At 50.4% G+C, this 22935-nt stretch overlaps 2 protein-coding genes across 2 annotated transcripts in view; both read right to left on the bottom strand.

Moving 5' to 3' along the window:
* LOC115386902 (uncharacterized) overlaps positions 1 to 16715 on the bottom strand; it is a 26940-nt gene extending 10225 nt beyond the window's left edge. The window contains exons 1-4 of the mRNA XM_030089358.1: positions 16698 to 16715; positions 16389 to 16511; positions 4766 to 6032; positions 4595 to 4623 (exon numbers count right to left, since the gene is read on the bottom strand). Of these exons, the coding sequence (XP_029945218.1) occupies positions 4595 to 4623; positions 4766 to 6032; positions 16389 to 16511; positions 16698 to 16715 (1437 nt within the window). The remainder of the gene's footprint in view (positions 1 to 4594; positions 4624 to 4765; positions 6033 to 16388; positions 16512 to 16697) is intronic.
* LOC115386577 (major vault protein-like) lies at positions 16505 to 22935 on the bottom strand. The gene is given in 18 exon segments (XM_030088957.1): positions 16505 to 16919; positions 17010 to 17198; positions 17297 to 17423; positions 17509 to 17625; positions 17707 to 17918; positions 18179 to 18323; positions 18396 to 18593; positions 18668 to 18903; positions 18994 to 19212; positions 20026 to 20148; positions 20317 to 20553; positions 20646 to 20740; positions 20984 to 21115; positions 21209 to 21283; positions 21286 to 21325; positions 21427 to 21622; positions 21722 to 21886; positions 22763 to 22935. Coding segments are annotated over 17 exon segments (2616 nt in total). The 5' UTR covers positions 21877 to 21886; positions 22763 to 22935; the 3' UTR covers positions 16505 to 16799.

Raw genomic sequence — 22935 nt, 5'->3', positions numbered from 1 at the left:
AATTGAATCTCTTGTTTCGACTGATTTGTTAAGTCAGTCAGTTTTTATGAAGAATATCTCTTTATAAAGACAAAACTGACCAGAAAAGACTGTTTAATTGTTCTTATATATGCATTTATACCCTGAAATGGAGGCTGAATGTACTCAAATATTTGTGACAATGTCCTCATGCATGACACCCATGTGGGCTCAGGAGCACAGCTGTGATTCATACAATCATAGATAGGAACCAAAATTATTTAACTGGAAGACATTACGAAAAACTGGCTTGAATTTGAAACCGTATAACACAAAAATAGAATCTTTGTTGACAATGATATTCTACAATAAAATTATTCAGGAACTGACAAGAGGTTGTCATGAAAATAAAACTGCATGAAACTGAACAAGAGCAGAAAGTGTAAAGATGACCTCCACACGGCTCCAGAATGAGGAAGAGACTTTGACAAGGTTTCCTCATCCTTCATCCCACCAGCATCTTTGTCCACCTGCCATATGTTGAGACTTGAGCAAAAAACTGAAAAAAGAGTGATTAAAAATGCTTGAAACATTGAAGTCTCTTGCACAGGATCTTTAATTCAGTAGAACGTTGATCAGACAGGGAGATAACCTAATAGCAATAAAAGAAAAACTGGAGTCCTGGACCACGTCCGTGAGATCTGACAGCATCAGAGTCTCCAGCAGAAAATGGCATCGAGCTCTCCTTTGCTCGGGAAGTTAAACCTTCAGTTTGCATGATTCAAGCGGATTGATGGTTACATTTTGATAACACTGGCCGTCACAGGTTGTTTTTCCCGGAGACCAATTGTTTCATGAGACACAGAAGCTTTTTTCTCATGTGGGGAGAGAACAGGGAGTAGATCTACTCCCTGCTCCTAACCTTGAAACCGGCCTGGGACCGTCAGAATGCACACAGAATGAGCTTTCAGTTACAGCCTGTTATACCGAAGGCCTCAAACTCATGAAACAATCACAGAATACGTATATATGAGGTAAAAATATAGTGAACAGTTGAATCAGTACATATTCATTAGAATGTGATTAAAACTGTATATAAACAAGTGAATCTCAGCATAATGATTTAGAATGTGATTAATATGGTAGATTAATGAGTGATCACAGCATAGTGGTTAGAATGTAAATGCATTATACTACAATCCCCTCTCTTGATCGCAGCCAACCTGCGATCACACAGTAGTAGGAAAAATGATACTCCCTCTCTTGAACCCAGTTAAGCTGGGTTCACTACACTCATACGTTTTTACAGCAGTGTGTCCCACCTCACTCTCAGGATACAGCGGAAGCGGTACATCATTAACAGGCAATGTGGCATAAGGTGGAGCATCATCAGTGACCAACATCTGATAGGACAGGGGTGAGTTCTTCTCAATCATGGACGCAATCATTCGAGCAATGAGAGATCTGAGCAAAGGAACACAGCAACAACAACAGGTAATGAGAAGAGCAAGAAAAACACAGATCAATGTGACAGCTGCCAGGAAGAACCCTTTGAATTTCCCAAACCATCGACCAAACAGGTCTCCCAACCACGAGCTCTCTGGTGGCTCCTGAGTGGTCACAGGATCAAGGGCGTCAAAAATTCTAGTTTTACTCCAGTGGTCATCCGACTCCCAGTCCGTGATGCTGTGATGACAGGTATCAACAGAAACAGACAAACCAAACCCTTCAATTTCTGTTACAGCTTTCGATAGTTTGAATAGGGTAGAAGCTTACGACAGTTTCTGGTTGACCTAGCGCCGTCGCACGTGGGGGCCCAGTCCGATCCTGTGTAAGCCACCACTTCGTCCCAGGAGTGGTTGGTGATGGTCAGATAGTACTCTGCATCGTCTCTCATCAGACAAAGAAAGGTAAAGCACAGGTCAATAAAGAATGTGACATGCCGATTACCAGGTTGCATAATGCACGGTCCAGGTTGTCCAGGTGCACAGCTGACATTCAGTGCGATGGAGTTCAGGTCCATGGGGGAACTTCTTCATCTCCTGACTGAGTGAGCTTGATGTGGGGTTTGGGGTGTCAGTTCAAAGTCATGCAGTGTGGGTTCATCAGGAGATAGGAATGGGGTTGGGCGTGTAGTGTGTGGCATCGGGGGTCGTTGTGAGTGGCTGTCAGGACTGCATGTGTGGTGCGTGGCACATACAATGCCCATATCAGTAGGGGTGGGATTGCTGCTAGCAGAAGAAGGCCGCAACAGAGGACACCCGGCGGGTTCCGCCTGTAGCGCCGTCTCCTGCCGTCGGGGAAGATCGGTCTTGCACCGTGTCTCCCCTGGACGAGTGATCCTGGGTAGGTCCAAAGGGCCTCATCATCTCCGGCTCTGGGGTTGGCTCCCTGGTCTGGCGGTCCTCCGTGGCTGCTGGGTGGCTCGGCTCCTCCAGGTCCGGTGCTGGGGCACACTGGGATAAGTAGAACCATGTCGAACCCGTCCCCTCCAGCTGGATCGCATGAAACGTCCTCTTCGTCACCCTGAATGGACCCATCCATCTGGGCTCCGCCCACTTCCGCTTCAGGACCACCAATGCTGGTGGGGACCGTCAAGTCGTCTCCCACGGCTCAGGTTGGATTGGTGGGCCTGGGTTGTTTTTTCTCTGGATCTGGAATCCTGGTGCTAGAGCATGGAGAGACTGGAGATAAGTTTTTGGGAGTACACTCACCTGGTCGTGTAACGGAGACAGGTCTGTTCCTGGTCCCGGAAGAGGTCGTCCGTGTTCCAGCTCGAATGGGGTGGAACCTGTGGTGGACGAGACTGAACAACGAATTAATAACAGAACCATAGGCAGTGCGTCAACCCAGTTCAGATGTTTGTTTTTGAAATGTGAACCATTATCTGATCGAATTCTTTTTGGAAAACCATGTGTTGGAATTTAGTGATTAGCCAATGCTTTGATCACAGACAAAGCGTCCTCTTTTCTAGTGAGATATGCTTCTGGCCATCTGGTGTATGCATCCACCATGACCACAAGATATCTTTTTCCTCCTACCGTGTTGATCATGTCTGTACTTACCTGCGTCGTCGTCTTTCACTGCCTTCCCTAGAGTGCACCAGCCGGCTTTCTCTTCAGGTGAGGCTTTTGCTTGGTCTTTCAGGATGAGGTCAGTAGTGATTTCTTCTGGTTTTTCTTCTGTAGTGACCAGTTGATTTGAAGTTTTGTAGCCTGCAGCCTCCTTAGCTGCAGCGTCAGCTGCACGGTTGCCTAAATCCACATAGGAGGTCCCTCCTGTGTGTGCTTTGCATTTAATGACCGCTACCTGTTTTGGGAGCAGTAGGGCAGCATGCAGATTGGTAATGTCGTCTTGTTGTTTAATGGGGGTTCCGGTTGATGTTACGAACCCATTTCTTAGCCAACATGGGAGTTCCACATGCGCTACGCCTGCAGCGTATGCTGAGTCAGTGTACATTTTGACTCTTTAACCATCCGCCCTCTCTAGAACCCTAGTGAGAGCAATGAGTTCAGCCCGCTGGGCTGACTGTGTACCTCCGATGAGGTCTGCTTCCTGAACATAATAAGTCCGTTGGCCAACGTCTGCCACGACTGCGTAAGCAGATCTGAGGAGTAGTCTGGGTTCTGTATGGGTGTCCATTACAATGTGATTGATTTTGAGTATGACTTTTGTCAGACCTGCAGCATACCTGGCACAGGGCGGCTGTTTAGCCTCCACTGGGTCAAGAGAAAAGCTTACATATGTTAAAATTTGTCTGTCTCCTGTCCCCTCTCTTTTCTGAAAAAGAACGGCAGCAATGGAGCCGGATTTTTCAGAAACATCCATAAAGAATGGTCTAGAATTGTCAGGTCGTGCCAATGAGGCAGCTTAGGCTAGAGCCTGTTTTACAGCAGAAAAAGCGCAGTCAGCCAAAGGAACAAAATTTAGTTTTGCATTCAAATTATGCAACCCTTGTCCAGTCTTTAATCACATGATTAATAAGTTGGAGGTCATGTACCATATTCATATGTCGACTTACAGACTGGTAGAAGTGGTGTGTTCCACTGTTACGTGCCGAGGGCACGATCGGCTGTTGTCAGTGCCGGGTCAGGAGGTTGCGAAAGGATAGACAGCGGAGCTGGGTGTTGAAGTGCTCAAAAAGGTAGTGGTTTATTTACAAAGAAAATAATGGTGAGGTATCCAACAAAGGCAAAAGGACCAAAGAAAACAATGAGCAAAGTAACAAACAAGCTGGCTCAGGACGTGACGGTGCAGGAGGCCAGGAGCCACTGGACACCTCTCTCTACAGGCAGCAGCTTCTTATGCTGCCGGTGATTAGCTGATTGGCTCCACCTGGCATGGCTGCTTCCAACAAGGGAGGCGAGGTGCAGAGCAGGAGAGCACTCAGAACCAAGACGGCTCCAGGGCCGTAACACCCCCCCACTTAAAATCATCACCAACACCTCCCAAAAATAAAATAAAAATGTCTATCAGCACCACCGGTTGACCGCCTTGTTTTCTTCTTGTGATGCATAAGTCCTTTAGCCAATAACGCAGGAAATGGGCAGCTGCGGTTGTCCGATGGGCTTGATGACCAGGACAGCATGAACGACCGGTCCAGGGCAGAAGAAAGGAACCACCGACGGATACGGACCACCAGGAACCACCACTGGGACGGGACACCTGGACACAGGGAGAAGAGGAGGCGCAGCGAGCAGGGGGGCCAGGATCAGAGGAGCAAACACCCCCTGAGCGGAAGCAGTTACCTCAACACCGATGGGACGTGCCCATCGATGTGCCGAAATATCACGCAGCGGGGCTGTACCAGGCGCAGCACCCGACGCACCAATCCTCTGCTTGGTCCGGCGGTTGTCCAGGTTCATGGCGGCTTTTCCATCAAATCGCTTCTTCTTAGCTTGGGAAGAAGACAGCGCCTTCCGAGCTAATACGGTGCCCTGCTGCCGCCGTTTCCTACGCTTTGAAACAAAGTCCGGTGCACCACCTCCAGACAGACTCGAAGACAAAAATCGGCCCTTTAACTCCTTCAGGGGGCCACGAGTTAGAGGTGGGGGAACAACAGGAACACCCTCCGGTTTTTCAGCTTTGGGCTTCACTTTGACACCATTTTCCACGAGACCAGAAGGGGGCACACAATCCCCGGGGAAAACGGGACCACAGACAGGGTCACCCAAGTCAACAACACTCTCCTGAGTCACTTTCTTAGCCTGTGCTCGAGACAGGACACTCACGGAGGAAACATCAGGATGTTGACTAGCCAGATCATCATGTGGACCAACGATTGGCTGGGAGCCCACCTCAGGAGAAGGATAGACCTTCCCATCAGCAATGTCATTTCCTAAAATGACATCCACTCCATCAATCGGAAACCGGTCCCTTACAGCCACCGGAAACACTCCACTCACCAGGTCAGATTCGAAGTGGATGTTATGCAGAGGGGCTGGCACGCAGTCCAGCCCAATACCTCTCACTACCGTGCTCGCTTTACAGTCCGTCTTATGGCCGAGAGGCAGGACACCAGAGAGAATGAATGACTGCGAACCACCTGTGTCACGCAGGACTCTGACTGGAAGCTTGGATTCTCCTGGGACTGAAACGAATGCTTCAAAGATGAATGGCTTGAAGCACTCATCAGGAGAAGTGGCAGGCAGAGGAGACACGGCAGTGGGACCAGCTGGGCAAGTTTTAACCAGAGCAACACCTTTGGGTTTTGGCTCGGTCGACCTGCATCGACGGAGCACATCACAATCTGAAATCAGGTGACCAGTCTTATGACAGTAGAAGCATTGCTTCGGCCTACTTGATTTCGGACTGGTGGATAACTCTGGCTGCACAGGCTCTTCGTCTTGATTGGTGGTTGACACATGATCACGTTTGAAGACGGATTTATGAGTCAGGGCAAACTCATCTGCGGAAATGGCAGCCTGCTGGAGCGTACATACTCTCTGCTCATTTAGATAGATGAGTATACGCTCAGGAAGACAGTTCTTGAAATCTTCGAGCAGGACTAACTCACGCAGAGCATCAAAACTTGTAGTTTTGGTAGCTGAGCACCACCTGTCGAACAACAAGGACTTTTCTCGGGCAAAATCCACGAAACTCTGGGCAAAGGATTTCTTGAGGCCTCTGAATCTCTGCCTGTAAGCTTCCGGGACAAGTTCGTACGCCCTGAGAATAGCGCCTTTTAAGATGTCGTAATTAAGACTGTCCGAGACTGACAGGGATGCACAAGCTTCCAAAGCTTTACCAGCCAGTTTGCACTGTAGCAAAATTGCCCAAACATCCGGTGGCCAGTGCAGCGCGCACGCAATACGCTCGAAGGCCCCGAAGTAAGACTCCACTTCGGCTTCTCTAAATGCAGGGACCAACTGAATATTTTTGGAAACATCGAACGTATCGCGGGACGCAGTAATTGGCTGCTCTGCGCCTCTAACCCGTGCCGCTTGTAGCTCCAGCTGACGTATTTTGAGAGCAGATTCAGCTTCCACTTTCTTGATCTCCACCTCTCTAGCGGTGGCAGCTTCAGCTTCCACTTTCTTGATCTCCACCTCTCTAGTGGTGGCAGCATCCAACTCCAGCCTCTTAAGTTCCAGCTCACGCCTGAGCTGAAACTCCCGCTCTCTCTCCTTCTCCTCTCTCTTGAGTCGAGCAACTCGGACTCCCACCTCCACCCGGGAAATTCCGGTACGCGGGGAGGAAGAAGAACTGGAGCTCGCAGACGATCGGGCTCCGGGCTTCTCCTCAGCGTCACCCGCTAACTTAGGCTGGGAATCGTCGCGCGCCACGGCCCCCTCCGCAACCACGCCAAGAAGCACCGAGGACGCCCCTGCATCTCCCGGTACCGTCACCGCCTCGTCATACTCAGGCAAAACAAGTACACCCTTGCCAACTAGACCGGACAGCACAGCATCCCTCACCTCATTCACCCGCAGGGCCGAGGGTATCACAATGCCATAATGTCGAGCAATGTCCAGCAAATCACATTTCCGGCAATCATAGAAAACTTCAAAGGTGGGGTTAGCCACAAACGCCTGCAAGTCAAACACCATGACTCACCCCCTGACAGATCACGTCAAGGCCTGAACAAAACCACAGCTGACTGTCATCCACAGTCAGCTCATTAGCACCTGACTCCAATCAAGCCACACACAGCGCACACTCCCAATGGAGAAAGCTAAGGAGTGCAGACAACGACCTACCCGCACACACACGTCACACACAAAAACCCGCCATACACATGAGCCCGCTTGGGGGAGGGGAAGAAAAAAACCAACAAAGCAGTGCACAAAACAAAGCAACACCCAGAATCCTAGCCACCCAAAACTCACCTATTCTGTCTTCTGGGGTTTACCAGGCTCGAGTTTTCACCCCACCCGGGATACACCCCAAAAACAACAAACTAAAAAAACAAACAGGTGCCGATGGAATGGCTGTGTGACAGCCAAGCTGAACACCTCTAGTCTCGTCTGGGTACGCAATGTTTAACAAAAAGTGCAAACTGCAAAAGGAACACCCAACTCACCCAAAAATGCACAGTTCCAAACACACCAGCTCGTGCGACCCACAGCAACAACCATGGTTTCCCGGACGAGCCCCCAAATGTTACGTGCCGAGGGCACGATCGGCTGTTGTCAGTGCCGGGTCAGGAGGTTGCGAAAGGATAGACAGCGGAGCTGGGTGTTGAAGTGCTCAAAAAGGTAGTGGTTTATTTACAAAGAAAATAATGGTGAGGTATCCAACAAAGGCAAAAGGACCAAAGAAAACAATGAGCAAAGTAACAAACAAGCTGGCTCAGGACGTGACGGTGCAGGAGGCCAGGAGCCACTGGACACCTCTCTCTACAGGCAGCAGCTTCTTATGCTGCCGGTGATTAGCTGATTGGCTCCACCTGGCATGGCTGCTTCCAACAAGGGAGGCGAGGTGCAGAGCAGGAGAGCACTCAGAACCAAGACGGCTCCAGGGCCGTAACATCCACACATAGTCAGATGCGGGTTCCAGGACTCCTGAGTACAAGAGACCTGTGATTGTGTCAGCAATTCCTAAGCATTCATGTTGTGGGCGAGGATACTGTGGAATGCATATGAATGTGAATGTGAATAGTCAGCAGTTATAGTTACAGGTGTAATTTTATACACTCCAACATCTGTCGGACCTTGTGACCACAGAGAGTTAGGAATGGATTGCAGAAGCGCCGCAGCCCCATCAGAGTCAGACTTTTCACAACCGTGAGAGCGGGTAAACCACTCTTCTTCTGCCACCGCAGAATCAGTGGCAGACTGCTGAATTTTGTACAGTTCGGTTGATGCAGAGTAGGGCAGACCAGAGGTTCCCATTGGAGCCATATCAGTGGCCTCTACTGCTCGTTTCACCATATGGTCCAAATCTCTGGCTTGGTGGTTGGGACTGAGTGCAAGCGAGATGTGTGGGTAAGCTGTGGGTGACGTCATGTACCAACTGAGTGTATCAGGTGTGAGTGTGACAGCTGAACCGACGTCCTGAGGGCCAACACAACGTAGTCAGACTGAACGACATGGCAGGTCCCTGCCAAGTCCTTTTGAAAGGCGTCTTGATAGACTTCATCACCTTCCCTGTCAAAGAATAGAGTACAATGCGGAGAATCAATCGGGGGGTGGTAGGGGTGCAATGTTGAGATCCAGGGCCACCAGTCGCGAAACACCTTAAGTACCGAGAGTTCACCGGGAGTTTCAGCTTCAGGCAGGAGCAGCCAGTAGATGTTGGCTCCTTGGCGAAGATCGGCTGGGTTGGGCTCATCCGGGATGTGACAGAGATCAGTTCCATGTCCCAGAGGGGCAGACACTTGTAGCATCTGTCCTGAGGGAAACACGTTATTTCCAGTCCGTCTGGTGAGCAGAGGATCGAGGCTTTGGCTTTGACGAGTAAGTCTCTTCCCAGGAGGTTCACTGGGCAGGAGGATTGTAGAACAAATTGATGATCACAGCAGGTGGTTCCCAGTTGTGTGGGAAGCAGATTAGTCAGAGGTACGATCATGGGTTCCCCAGAGAAGCCGGTGAGTGTGACGCTGTCACCTGACAGTAGTGCTCCATCAGGGAGACCAGTGAGGGTGGAATAGCGAGTGCCAGTGTCCACCATCATAGGAATAGTGTGGCCGTTCACCTCAATGTTCATCATGGGCTCTGACTGGGTCCCGTGATCAGCTCCTCCTGGGCAGAGTAGTACTGGTTTCCGGATGCCCACGAAAAGGTGGGGCATTGCAGTGCACCTTGATTCGGTGGGAACTGGTTGTGTGGTGCTGGTGCCTGTTGAGGAGGCTGCTGCTGGTGTTGCGGCGGGCCTGTTGGTGGCGCAGCCGTCCTCCCGAGTGGGCATCTGGCAGCCCGGTGGTCCAGAGCACCGCAGTTGAAGCATTCTCCTGAGTATTGTGGAGGTGGGCACTGGTGTTGGCTAGGTGGTGGACCCTAATACCTACCACGCTGTCCCCTGCCCCGACCTCTTCCTCGGCGGGCAAAATATTGCTGGGGGATAGGCTGACTCGGTGGTGGAGGGCCCCAAGATGGGTGTCCAGGCTGCATGTGGTATTGGGGGTTTGGTACATGAGGTAATGGTTGTGGTTGAGATGGTGGTTGTGGTGTTGGAATGTCTGTGACTCCCATCTGTGTGTTCTTTTTTGATGCTTTGTGTGACTCTGATGAGTTGTGTTCCACCTGTTGTAACTGCAGATGAAGTAACTCCTTCTGCAGTTTAGCAGTGTTGTCTGAGTCTTTCTTCTTATCGTCTGCGTATTTGCGGCAGTAAAAAGTGAAACTGTCTCGCCACTCAGTAGAGCTGGCGTTAAGAATGGAGGGTGTTGCTGTCATAGTGTCTTTAATCTGCTGTGGCACTCTCTGAAGCACTTGATGCCTGAAAAGTTGCATGTTCCCTGCAGAGGAAAGTATGGAAAGTCCTGTGATTGTGGTCCACTTAGTGGTGACTTCATCAAGATAGGTAGCCGGGCTGGTGTTAATGTCCCAGTCGAAGCTGAGGGATGACCTGACTCCCAGAGGGGGAGGGAATGTCTGTCGAATGGCATTATTAAGAGCTTCACCAACACTGCAGTAATCGAATGTGTCTGGGTTCTGGATCGTACCAGCTAATTTCTCAATGTCTGCCAGAGTGGAGGTGGAGGTGGCAGTACTGATTAAAGCTCTTACATCACCCAATGCCAGGGCACTGCCAGCAGTCAATGACAAAAGCTTCTTGCTGAGTTGTCCCAGTATGTAGATCCTATTCTGTGGTAGGTTCGAAGATCCACAGGGGTGAGGGTGAGTGCTGAATGGCATCAGGCAACGCTGGTTCATTTCCAGATCTTCAGGTTGATGTTGTAGTGATCGGTTGTCTCCAGCAGATGGAGCCTGTGAGTCTTTAAGAGTTGTAAAGAACTCTTGCCCCCCCTTCCATAGGGGTTGTCTTGTTCGGAGATGGGAGTTGACATGCCAATGGGTGGAGCTCGTGGCTCCTCCCCCTTGGGTTGGGCGGCGAGTTCCACAAATTCACTTTCAGTTGTTTCTTGACGGTCAAGAATGCATGTGCATTCAACAGTGCATGTGAACTCAAATGATTTTTTTTTTTTTTTTTTTTTTTTTTTTAGATAGATTAATCAAATGTCGGCTGTGGTTTCTCATAAAACGTTTTCTTTCTTCATATTACTAAATTATAGTTAAGAGTTTAGAATTTGGCATTTTAACGAATTCCAAGCTGATTTACTTGGTCTGTCTCTGAGCCGAGCTCAGAGACAGACTCACTCACCCCTCCCAACAGCCTCGCTGTGACTGCAGGCAGGGCTCTTTTTTTTTTTTTTTTCCAAACTCATATTTACTTTTCCCATCTCTTCAATTTATGGGTTGACCCAGGTTATGCTTTTACCAAATATTTAGCATCTCCCTCTAATTTTCCTTTCTTTTTACAACAAGTTACCCATTTTTTTCTTATTTTGTCATGTTTTTGAATGCCTTTTTTAACAGATTCCAATTGCACTTGGATGTGCCCATCATCATCCAGCACGTCTTTCAATCAAAATGTTCCAATTCACTGTCAAATTCGCCATCTATTTTTACGCCTCTCTCCTCCTACACAAAATATAACACAGTGATTCCGAATCATGGTCTATGATTTAAGTTAACCCCGCATACAGCCTGACCACTACTCCGATAAGCCAATTATGATCTTAAAACACCTTTCAAAACCCCGCACACAGCCACGAAGATCATAGACTATAATACCACTGCACTGGAGGATTTATACTATAAATTTCCCAAATTTGAACGCCAGCACACAGACAAGGAAATCCTCCAGGCTACGCGATCGCTTTTCACACACACAATCTAGCACCGCGTCTTCCATGTAGTTATACTCCTAAAACTTCACCCGCACACAGCCTGGAACTACATGGGCCAAATGTCGGTTTTCTCCAAGACACCAGTCAATACAGAAACAGGAGTGACCAAAATTTGGATATGTTCAATATGGCAAATTTATCTTTTTCAGAAACAGGCCTGCCTTACCTTCTGTTAATACTGCCGCGGCTCAAGTCACTCTGGTCCTGGTTGACCGGATCGGACACACCGGTCCTGTCTGATAAACGTCCTTGAATCCTGTGTCGTGACGCCAATTGTTGAGACTTGAGCAGAAAACTGAAGAACAAAGTAATTAAAAATGCTCGAAACATTGAAGTCTCTTGCACAGGATCTTTAATTCAGTAGAAAGTTGATCAGACAGGGAGATAACCTAAATGCTAGCAATAAAAGAAAAACAGGAGTCCTGGACCACGTCCGTGGGATCTGACAGCATCAGAGTCTCCAGCAGAAAATGGCATCGAGCTCTCCTTTGCTTGGGAAGTTAAACCTTCAGTTTGCATGACTCTAGCGGATTGATGGTTACATTTTGATAACACTGACCGTCACAGGTTGTTTTTCCCAGAGACCAATACAGACAGCAATTGTTTCATGAGACACAGAAGCTTTTTTCTCATGTGGGGAGAGAACAGGGAGTCGATCTACTCCCTGCTCCTAACCTTGAAACCGGCCTGGGACCGTCAGAATGCACACAGAATGAGCTTTCAGTTACAGCCTGTTATACTGAAGGCCTCAAAATCATGAAACAATCACAGAATACGTATATATGAGGTAAAAATATAGTGAACAGTTGAATCAGTACATATTCATTAGAATGTGATTAAAACTGTGTATAAATAAGTGAATCTCAGCATAATGATTTAGAATGTGGTTATATATGGTGGATTAATGAGTGATCACAGCATAGTGGTTAGAATGTAAATGCATTATACGACAACACACACACACACACACACACACACACACACACACTCTCCCATTAATTTGCACAGAACAGAGGAGACATGGCATGGCACTGAGCATCTTAGGGAAAACGCCACCAGTGGGGCCCCCCACACCAAGGGAAATCGAGGGTCAATTAAAACTGGGGCTCCAGCGCCTGACCCCCGACCCCGACAGACCAAGGGAACTCACACACCAAAGTGTGGAGCCCCCCCAGGCCAGCCAGGACCAGAGGACCCGGGCACAGTAACCCCAGTGTTGGACCAGGACCGACTCCCGGTGTGAAGGACCCCCCTGAGGAAACACTGGAATTAAACAGCTAAAACATGATGAAATATGACACGAAATTAAAATAAGATAATAAGATAGGATTATAAAGTAAAAAAGTAAAACAAGTTGAAAGTGCATCATAAAATAGAATAAAATTACATAAATAAGAATGGAATAACAGGACTATAAAAGGTCAGTTAAAAGCCTGATTAAAAAGGTGTGTTTTCAACCTCCCTTTAAAAATATCAACGGTCTCTGCGGTCCTGAGGTTCTCCGGCAGGCTGTTCCAAAGGCGGGGGCCGTAATGGCCAAAAGCCGCCTCACCATGAGTCATGGTTCTGGCTTTAGGAACACATAATAAGGCTGCCAGAGGACCTCAGGGCCCGCGAGGGTCGATAGGGTAAAAACAGATCAGCTAAATAAGAAGGTTCCAGGCCATTAAGACATTTAAAAACTAATAAGAGAACTTTAAAATCGATCCTGAAGCGGACAGGGAGCCAATGCAGCGACTGTAAAACCGGTGTAATGTGGCTCCGCCCACTGGTCCTCGTCAGCACGCGTGCGGCTGCGTTTTGTAATAGCTGTAGGTTTGAAATATTCTTTTTGGGAAGACCAGAGAGCAAGGCATTACAGTAGTCTAATCTACAGAAGATAAAAGCTGCATTAGCACCTCTGTACTGGCCTGACAGAGAAACGGGCGGACACTGGCTATGTTCTTAAGATGATAAAATCCAATCTTAGTTATGTTTTTAATGTGTGGAATAAAACTTAGCTCAGAGTCAAAAATCACGCCCAGGTTTTTAACCGATTGTGCTGGTTTAAAATCCCGTAATTTTAGTAAAATCTTCTCTCTCTGACCTTCAGGACCGATAACTAAAACCTCAGTCTTGTCCTGGTTGAGCTGTAGGAAATTCACTGCATCCATGACTTGATGTCTGAAATACAGTTAAAAAGGTTTTCTATTGGCCCTGAGTCATCAGGAGACACGGCGATGTACAGCTGAGTATCGTCAGCGTAGCTATGGAAACTGATGCTGTGTCTCCTGATGACGTCCCCAAGTGGAAGCATGTAGAGATTAAAAAGTATGGGACCTAAAATTGAACCTTGGGGAACTCCACACCTAATTTCATGGGTTCCTAAGGAACAAGTATCCAAACTTACATCAGAACATCGATCTGTGAGACAAGAACTGAACCAGTTAAGAACAGTACCAGAGAGGCCCACCAGGTGACTTAATCTTTTTATTAAAATGTGGTGGTCTGCTGTGTCGAAGGCGGCACTCAGGTCCAGTAGAACCAACACTGTGAGCTTTTTATTATCTAAATTCCACCTGATATCATTTAAAATCTTTAAAAGGGCCGTCTCGGTACTGCGGTTCACTCTAAAACCAGACTCATGTCTTTCTAAAATGTCATTAAAAAGTCATTGACTTGGTTAAAAACCAATCTTTCTAAAACTTTACTTAAAAATGGTAAGTTGGATCCTGGTCTGTAGTTATTAAAAACATCTGGGTCTAAATTGCTCTTCTTCAGAAGGGGCTTCACCACCACCGTTTTAAAGGCAGTGGGGAAGACACCCGTCTGAAGAGAGCAGTTCATATTTAAAATCTGTTCCTCAAGGAATCCATAAAGTGATTTAAAAAGTGGTGGGAATGGGATCTAAAAGGCAGGTTGTTGATTTTACTTGGGAGAAAACTCGACCAAGGGTCCTCGCGTCAACCAGGTCAAAACTGTCCAGTGTTTCCTCAGGCATGGACAACGGTTCAGCTGTGTTCACTGATAAAACCTGTTGGGGTAAAAGACTGGACCTGATGTCCATGATTTTAGTTCTGAAGTGGTCTGCAAAGTCTTCACAGAGAGCATCTGTTGGCTCCTTAAAAGCTTTATTAAAATTAGTTCCAGTTAAAATGTTGAAGGTGGAGAAGAGGAACCGGGGGTTGTCTTTATTGTCTGAAATAAGTTTAGAGAAGTGGGAAGTTCGGGCCTGTGTGACTGCATTATTGTAGATTTTGAGTTGTTGACGTAGAGTCTGGTGATGTACAGTCAACTTGGATTTCCTCCACCTTCTTTCATGGATGAAGCCTTGAGAGTTGCTGCCAGTTCCTACAGCAGTTCCAACTTTTCTGGTTGACCTCCAACCCACTCTGTTTATTAAAAAAAAAAAAAAAAAAGTAATGTTGGAACCCTCGGTGGCACCATGGCCCCGTGAGCATCAGTTGACCAGTTCTGACCTGCAGAAAGAAGGGTGTTGCTATGAAAGCCAGTGAGTAGATTCACAAAGCAAGAAACTGCTAACGTGACAGAATAAGACAAAGATCCGTTCAGCTGTCTCTGTGTGGTCTGGACACTTTCATAATCATTAAGTAGAAGAGACGGGAACTCAGGAGTGAAGACCTCAGATTTTATTGCTAGTGTGGCAACGTTGAAATGGAAAATGGAATGAAGATATATTAATGAACCCGACAACGCCACCCTGGGAATTTCACCCAGGGAATTATTCAAAATACAAAGGCACACTGGTTCGCTGCCCGGCAGAATGGCTTGAGACGTGGTTGCACTGATAAGATACAAATTTTGACAAATTGGTAAAAAAAAAGAAAATCACACCGTAAAACTCGGGGGAGGTGAAAGGAAGAATTTACCCTGGCTGAGGCCTAGTTGGTGGGCCCGGGTTCGTGAGGTGGAGGGACCGTCCAAAGAAAAATAAATCAATCAAAATCACCCAACCAGTGGCACACACAAAAAAAATACTTCCACCACCGGGAACACACGAAGAAAATGGAGGGACGCCACCACCGGATCACCAACCACCACCACCACTGGCCTCCAGCCACTGCAAGAAGGGGAAGGGAATAAAACAGTGGGGTTGCAATCAAAAAGAAATCAAAATTAACAAAAGATGCACGTAGCACAAAACACCGTCACATACACAACCCACACATTCACACACTCATGGACTCATTCATGCTAAAAGTGGGGGCGGAGAGCCCCAGTTAAGATGGTGCCCCGGCCAGCACAAGGCAACGGGGGATTTGGCTCAGTCGTAACTGCTGCGCGGTCGTCGTCGGATCTCCTCCGTGGCACAGGCAGACCATGTTATGCAGGTTGGAGGTACCAAAAACAAAGACTTGTGACCAAGCAGCTCAACTCCAGCAGCTGGAGACAATCAGCTGTAGACAAAGCAGCAGCGACACTCCCAGCCAGTCACAGTGGCACCTGGATCAATGAAATACTATTAAAACAGCTAGACGAACTCATGCCGACGAGCTGCAACTATACACATGCATACCTGGGATTTCAGCAGATGCACACACGCACACTCAGAGGAGGGAGAGAGAGAGGACTCCAGCCACCAACGCTTTACCTGTGACCACACTAGCATCAGCCACCTGTGCTAGCATCTACTACACTGTGAATAGAGGACACCTACCAAAGCTGAACAATGCAGCGAAGCCTCAAAACGGAGCACCCAACTGCACACAAACAGTTGCCTGCAAACAAGCACCCATGCTGTAAGCACAATGAGGGAAATAAGCTGAAGCAGCGTGCAGCCGCACCTCTCAGTCGGGCAGCCTCTGACCTGGATATGACATGCCAAGACCAGCTGAAGTGCAAAAGGACGATTGCTGGGAGGAGGGCTGCTTTTATACTGGTCCACCTTATCAGGTGGCCAATCAGCAGCACCCTGCACAGAGCACACACCGACACTGCTACACGAGGATAACAGTTACAGCCTTCAACAGAATCTCCAAGCACGCATTTCATGAAGTAAGGCAAAGAAAGGCGGTCCGACCCTTCAGAGGTGGTGTGATTATTAATGTAAACAGTCGAGCGAAGCAGAAACGCAAACTCTCACGACTAAACAAACAGACGTCGTTTGTAGGCACAAAGCTTCGATCGAGCCAGAAATAAACCTCAGCGTCTCATTTCCAATGAAGCACCAGTGAAGGCCACACGATGCAGGAGGCGCCCCCTAGTGGCCGCGGGAACCATCAGAGCAGCGCGATAGCATCTTTTTTACTGTTACCACAGCAACTAAAGCTCTGGAACACAGTGACAAGTCTTTTTTTCTTTTTTAGAGGAAAAACAAAACAAAAACTTTCTCTATTCCTTCAGCAACAACAAAAATAAACATTCGAAAGTTGTTTTTCAGACTAACTGTCAGATTTTCCTTCATTTGCTCAAATCTGAGCAGAGAAATCTTTTGACATCAGAAAAATGAGAGCCTGCTGAGGTTTACTCCTGCCCCGTCTTCTCCCCCTCACTGGCCCTGACCCGGCAGCGCCCCCAGCAGGCCGTTAGCGGTGGTGAAGAGGTTGATGGGCGACGAGCCGTCCGTGATGAGGGTCGATTTAAGACCGAGCGCCTGGAGCATCTTCACCTGCAGGACAGAGCAGAGACAGGAAGTCAGTGAGTGAAGGTTTGAAGAGCTGATGCAGGATTCTGGGGGGGTATAGGGTTCTGGGCGTACCTGGAGCTCGGGGCCGGCCCGGGCCATCTCGGTCAGCGTGTCGCTGCCCAGAATCTTGACCAGCTGAGCGAAGCGCTCACTCTCGATCTGCGCCAGACGCTCCTGCTTCTCGATGTCCAGACGGTCCATCTCCTTCTTGTAGTTCAGCTCCTGCTCGCGGGCTTTCATCAGACGCTGCAGCTCCGCCTCCTACACACACACAGCGTCCGTACACCATTTGAACATTGAATCAGCCAATCAGAGCACAGAGCTCGAACATCCCGGGTATTTGTGAGCGTCGGACTCACGGCCTCGATCTTCTGAGCCTCGGCCTTCAGCGTGGCCTCGTTGACCGCCGCCTCGCCCTGGATGCGGGCCGCCTCGGCGCGGGACTGAGCCTCGGCTTTGGCGGCTCCGGTGCTCTCCACCGCCGCACTGCAACACGACACGCTCCCTCAGACCCACAAAGCACTTCAACGCAACAAGGTGTGTCTGAAACAAGTGGGTGTGTGTCACCGACCTCAGGGCCTCCAGCTCCAGCAGCTCCTTCCTCGCTCTCTCCGCCTCGGCCTGATCCGTGATCCTCTGACGCTCCAGCTTCCCCCGAGCCTCCTGCTCCAGGCGCTCCGCCTCGTGTCTGCAGACACACAATCATCTGAGTGAGAGAGAGTGTGTGTGAGGCAGTAGTTTGCCGGTTGCGTGTCCGTGTGGTAGCGACCGAGCGGCGGCCTCCTGGGAGTTGGTGGTGATCTCGATGGCGAGCTGCACGCTCTTCTGCAGGGCGTCTTTGGTCCTCTGGTCCACGGGCTCCACCGACTGGATGTTCACGCTGCTGATCACCAGGTTGTTCTGGCTGAAGCGAAGACTGGAGCGCACCGCCAGCTTCTCATCAAAGCCGAACACGGCCGAGCAAATGATGCGGTTTGAGTTCTGCAGACGCAGGATGAACGATCAGAACACCTTCACATCAGCAAGAGGGAGAGTCAGCATTAGACAGGAAGCTGTTTTCATCAGCTCTATGAAAAAGACTACCCTCTGATCGGAAAACTGTTCAGAGATTATGCCTGGCTCGGCCCAAGGCGATATTTTCTGAGATGTGACCTTCTGTGTGTTCACTGCTTACAGAAAGAAAAGTTTCTGCTTTCACTGAACACTGTCGGATTTTTTCTTTCGACAGCTGACAAACAAACCTTGTGGAAATCATCGAACTGCACGGAGGCCACGGCTCCTCTGATTCTCGAGGCGATCGCTTTACAGGCATCACCCACGAAGTCCGGAACGGAAAACAGAACAGCTGCCTCGGCGAGGTCAGTTCGAGACTTCACTTCAAAGTGCCTGTGGAGGAAGAGGAGTTCGATTCTCAGTGTTTTCTGACGGTGCGCTGAAGGTCGGCGAGGAGCTGGTTACCAGTTGTAGGAGAGCTGCAGCTGCAGGCGGGCGTGGTCGGCGGTCTCGATGGTGATGATGTCCGTGAAGAAGTCGGGTCCCAGCAGCAGGCAGATGGCTTTGATCACGTTGGGCCTCTTGGGTTTGCTCCCGGACAGAGAGAGCACCGTGAACTGCTCGTCAGGTCCCAGCATCACCATCTCCGGTCCGAACGCCACCCTGCGGACGAGACGCCACCGGTCAGCGGTACGCTCCCCCTCCACCCAGCCCCGTGCTCTCACGGCTCCGCCCACCTGGCTTTCTTCTCCCTGTAGTCGTACACCTGCACGGCGGCGTTGTGGGGGACCCTGTAGGACACCACCCGGGTCTTGTCCCTTTGCTCCGCCCCCCCGCCCTGGCCGCGGTCCGAGCGGTCGGCCAGCGGGTCGCGGCGAGACGTCAGCAGCGCCTCGACGTTGGGAGGGAGCTCCTTCTGCCACAGCTCCTCGTCCTGCGTCAGCATGTAGGTGTGACCGATGACCGCTCGCACCTGCAGACCCCACCAGGACCCCCCGGGTTAGGAGTCACCGCCGTACCAGGAACTCGGTACCACGAGGAGCCACGGCGGAATTCACAGCACCTTGCCGGTCTTCATGTCGCGGACGTAGATGCCCTCGTTCTCGTCCAGCGGGATGGCCTGGCGGCGCAGCACCACCTCCACGGTGGCCGGCGGGACGTACTCGATGGGGCCTCGCAGCATCCAGCGGTCTCCGGGGCGACGGAGCACGCCGCTCCTGCGGGAGCGCTTGGCCCGCTCCTGCTCCTCCCCGAGCTCCGCCTCCTCCTCCTCCTCGTCACGCTGGCAGAGAGAGCGGGGGAGGAGAGGGAGGAGAGGGGGGCGGGGGGGCGGGAGGGAGCCGCTAAATAAAACCAATGATAACATGAGAGGAAGATCAACAGAAAAAATTAAGCGGAGAGGGGAGTGGTCGATTCAATGAAAGAGGAGGAGGAGGAGGAGGAGGAAGAGAAGGAGAGCGGGGTCAGATGGGTCAGCCGGTCAGGAGGGAGGATGAAGAAGAAAACAGCCGATCTGTGCTTCTGAAGAAATATACAACAGAATCACATCGGTGCAAAAGCTGAAGATTATTTTGTTGTTCACACACCGCTGTGTGATGAGCTCCAAGTGTCCCACACTCACATCTGCACTCGTGGCACCAACGCCCCCGGACCTCATTCCTCCCCGCTCAGACACAAAGTCTGAGGAGGAGGAGCTGGGTGGAGGTCCAAGGCGCAGCAGGTCCACGAAGGAGGGCTTTATTTGATCTCCGATCCAGATAAGCTCAGACAGGAGCCTCAGAGGGAACCAATCAGAGCAAAGCTCGCAAATGTGCACAGGATTCTTCACTAAATCAGATTTAACTAAAACTATTGCAGTGAAAAAGAGTTAAAAGTGGTTAAATTAAATTATTGGATGGGACAGTTTAACAGGACGGTCGTATTTAAATAATGTTGTGTAGATGGAGGTCAGCACCTGAGTGAAATTGAAGTTGTTTTTTTTTTATTAATTCTCTTATCAAGATCTTAGCAGCAGCTGCTGGTGACCATGAGGAAGTAATTGAAAAAAGAAGAACAAGAGGTGAGCGCGTGGGCAGAGTCCTCGGCGGCGCCTCACCTCGGTGTCGGTGAACGCCTCCACCGCTCGCAGCACCAGCCCCTCCTCCTCAGACAGCACGTACACGTCCTGGATGCCCTGTTCCAGCTGCTCGCCCGGCTGCAGGAAGAAGGAGCACTCGCCCTGACAGAGGAGGAGCAGAGAAACGTTCGAATCACATTCACGAATTAAACCTTAACAACCCAGAACAAAGAAATCACACCTCCCTGGACCATTTTCCAGTGAGCTGCTGTAGGTTTAGACTGTTTCTTCCTCTGTATATGAAGAAGTGGCTTCTGCATCCGTCCTCACCTTCACCACCCTCTTCTGGCCCAGCTGGGGCTTCCCGTCGGCCCCGACTGGGTCCAGGACCACGCAGTACTGCCGGCTGCTCAGTGTGGTCACCTCCACCACGCCCACCACCTCCTCCGCCACCGAAGGGATGTGCGCCTCGCGGTCCGCCTTGGTCACCAGCCACTCCTCCCCCGTACGGCGGTCCCGCCGGCCCGCGTCCTTGAACGGTCGCAGGGCGCGGACGTGGAGAGCTTTCTGAGGGCGGAGGAGGAAGAGGAGGAGGAAGAGGAGGTGAGGACAGGATCATCACGGAAGAAGAAGGTCGGATCTTCAGGAAGAAGACTCACTTTATCGGTGAGGATGAAGGCATTCACGATGTCGATGACCTCTTCATGAGCGCCGGGAAGATACGCTCCGACCTTACTGACCAGCCACTCCTCACCTGAGACAGACACACACACACACACACACACACACACACACACACACACACAAAAGGGATGAACAAACCACTGCACCACCGTGACATGTTGACTAGATCATTAACAGAAAACAGAAATGATCCTCAGGTGTTTGAAGGTGTTCCAGCTCAGAAACGGTCTGTGGTCTGACTTCAGAGTGTGTGTGTGTGTGTGTGTGTGTGTGTGTGTGTGTGTGTGTGTGTGTGTGTGAGTGAGAGACCCACCTGTGACCCGGTGGACTCCTCCCCGGTCCTCGCCCTCCTTGCGGGCCCTCAGCCTGATCGCCTGGTTCTCCCGGATCACCGTGGCTTTGATGGTTTCCACCACCACCACCTCCTTCCTGGGGATGTAGGTCCCTGAAACCAGCAGACAGCCGGTCCAGGTCAGCGGCTCCCAGCCTTCACAGTGTCTCGGGTGTGTGTGTGTGTGCGCGTGTGTGTGTGTTGTACCTGGTCCTTCAAACAGCCACTCGTCTCCGGCTACTCGACGCTCTCCTCCTTCCTCCTCGAAATCCAGAAGAGCCGCAGCGCCGTGTCCGGATACACGATTTGCAGCGGGGTCACCCCCTGCAGCCACACAGGAAGTACCATGTCACACACACACACACACACACACACACACACTCTACAAGTACAACCGCACACACCCCTCGGTGCGCCTCTCTCACCTCCTGCACCTCCTCCCCGGGGTAGAGGGGGAACGGCTCCTGCGTCAGCCGGATCTCCAGGTCGGCGTGCCGCAGCTTGGCCTGCCCCGATTGGTCGAAGAGCACCTGGCCGTTGTCGTCGCGGGCAGCGGGGTTCTTGATCACGCAGTAGTGCCGCGGCGGCACCATGATCATCTTCATCGGTCTGAAGAGCACCCTGAGGAAAGAAACCAGAGGTCAGAGGTCAGGGACGGAGTGGTCATGCGGTCAGTGATGTGTGTGTGTATGTGTGTTGAGGGGGGGGGGGGGTCCTGACCTCTCATTGTCCTGCCGGATGTAGGTGAGCGGGCCGATCTCCACGCGGGCGATGTTGGTGTTCTGGTCCAGGACGTGGATGTAGAAGTGAGGCGGGATCCGGATGATGGACGCCTCCTGGATCACCTCCGACCCCTGCTGTCCAAGCTTACTCATGATGGCAGCTCTGCGAGCAAGAGAGGGGGGGGTCAGCGAGGAGCAGGCCGCCTTCATATCACAGGAGGAGTTTATCATCAGAGACATAATGTGATGACAGAGAGCTCCGCCTCCCAGACGCTGTTTTGCAGCAATACCGAACTACAAATATCATAATGCAGCTGCAGAAACCCTCCTCTCTCCTGTAATTAAACTACCTGAAACACATGGGGAGCACAAAGGGAGGGGGAGTCACTTGACACCATGTCATGGAAATAACCACTAAATGTAAACAGACTGAACAAAACACCTTCTTGATTGGAGGAATGGTTTTCACTTTCATGAGATTGTCCTCTTTCTCTTCCTCCGGATAAGAAAAGCAGTGACGCACTCTGATATGTCTGAAACCTTCTCAGATCGATAATTCACCTTAAAAACTGCAGAGCAGCCATTAAAGAGGAGATCTTTTGGCAAGCTGAGTCACAAACGAGGAAGAGGAGGGATAGAGGAGGAAGAGAAGGAGGAGGCACTAGCTCTGGATGAGGCTGAGTCACTGAAAGAATGGATGGAAGGAAGAGTTTAAACTGAGTCAAGTGCTGATTTCTGAAGCCTCTCTGAAGACAAACAGAACCAGCAGAAAGCATGTGAGCCCACTACTGTAGTCTGGCGAGTCTGACCTGAAATAACCTGAACAGAGGAGCAGGGGGGAGCAGGGGGGGTCCTGCAGGGGGAGGAGCAGGAAGCTCACACATCTGGTGCACCTCTGATCAGGACCGCCAGACCCCCCCGGACCCCCCCTCCCTCTGACAGGTCCAGCTGCAGCCGATCAAAGCATGCAGTTGAAGTTCAGTCGCGTCTGTTTGAGTTAAAGTCCGGAAGCGACTGATAGACGATCCGGGACTCCCACCTGCTTTCCGGTCTGCTCTGCTCTGCTCGGTCCGGCTCGGTCCAGTTCGGGTCGGTTCGCTCTGGTCGTCTCCGGCTGAAGCTGCAGGACTCTTATCCGGACCAGGACTGACAGGCAGGCAGAACCAGCTCGGCACGTCACTGCCGGGAACTGATCCCGGAAGACACCGACCA

The sequence above is a fragment of the Salarias fasciatus genome, chromosome 4 (genome assembly GCF_902148845.1).
Source record: "Salarias fasciatus chromosome 4, fSalaFa1.1, whole genome shotgun sequence".
NCBI classification, from domain to species: Eukaryota; Metazoa; Chordata; class Actinopteri; order Blenniiformes; family Blenniidae; genus Salarias; species Salarias fasciatus.
This window is presented reverse-complemented; position numbering and strand designations above follow the sequence as displayed.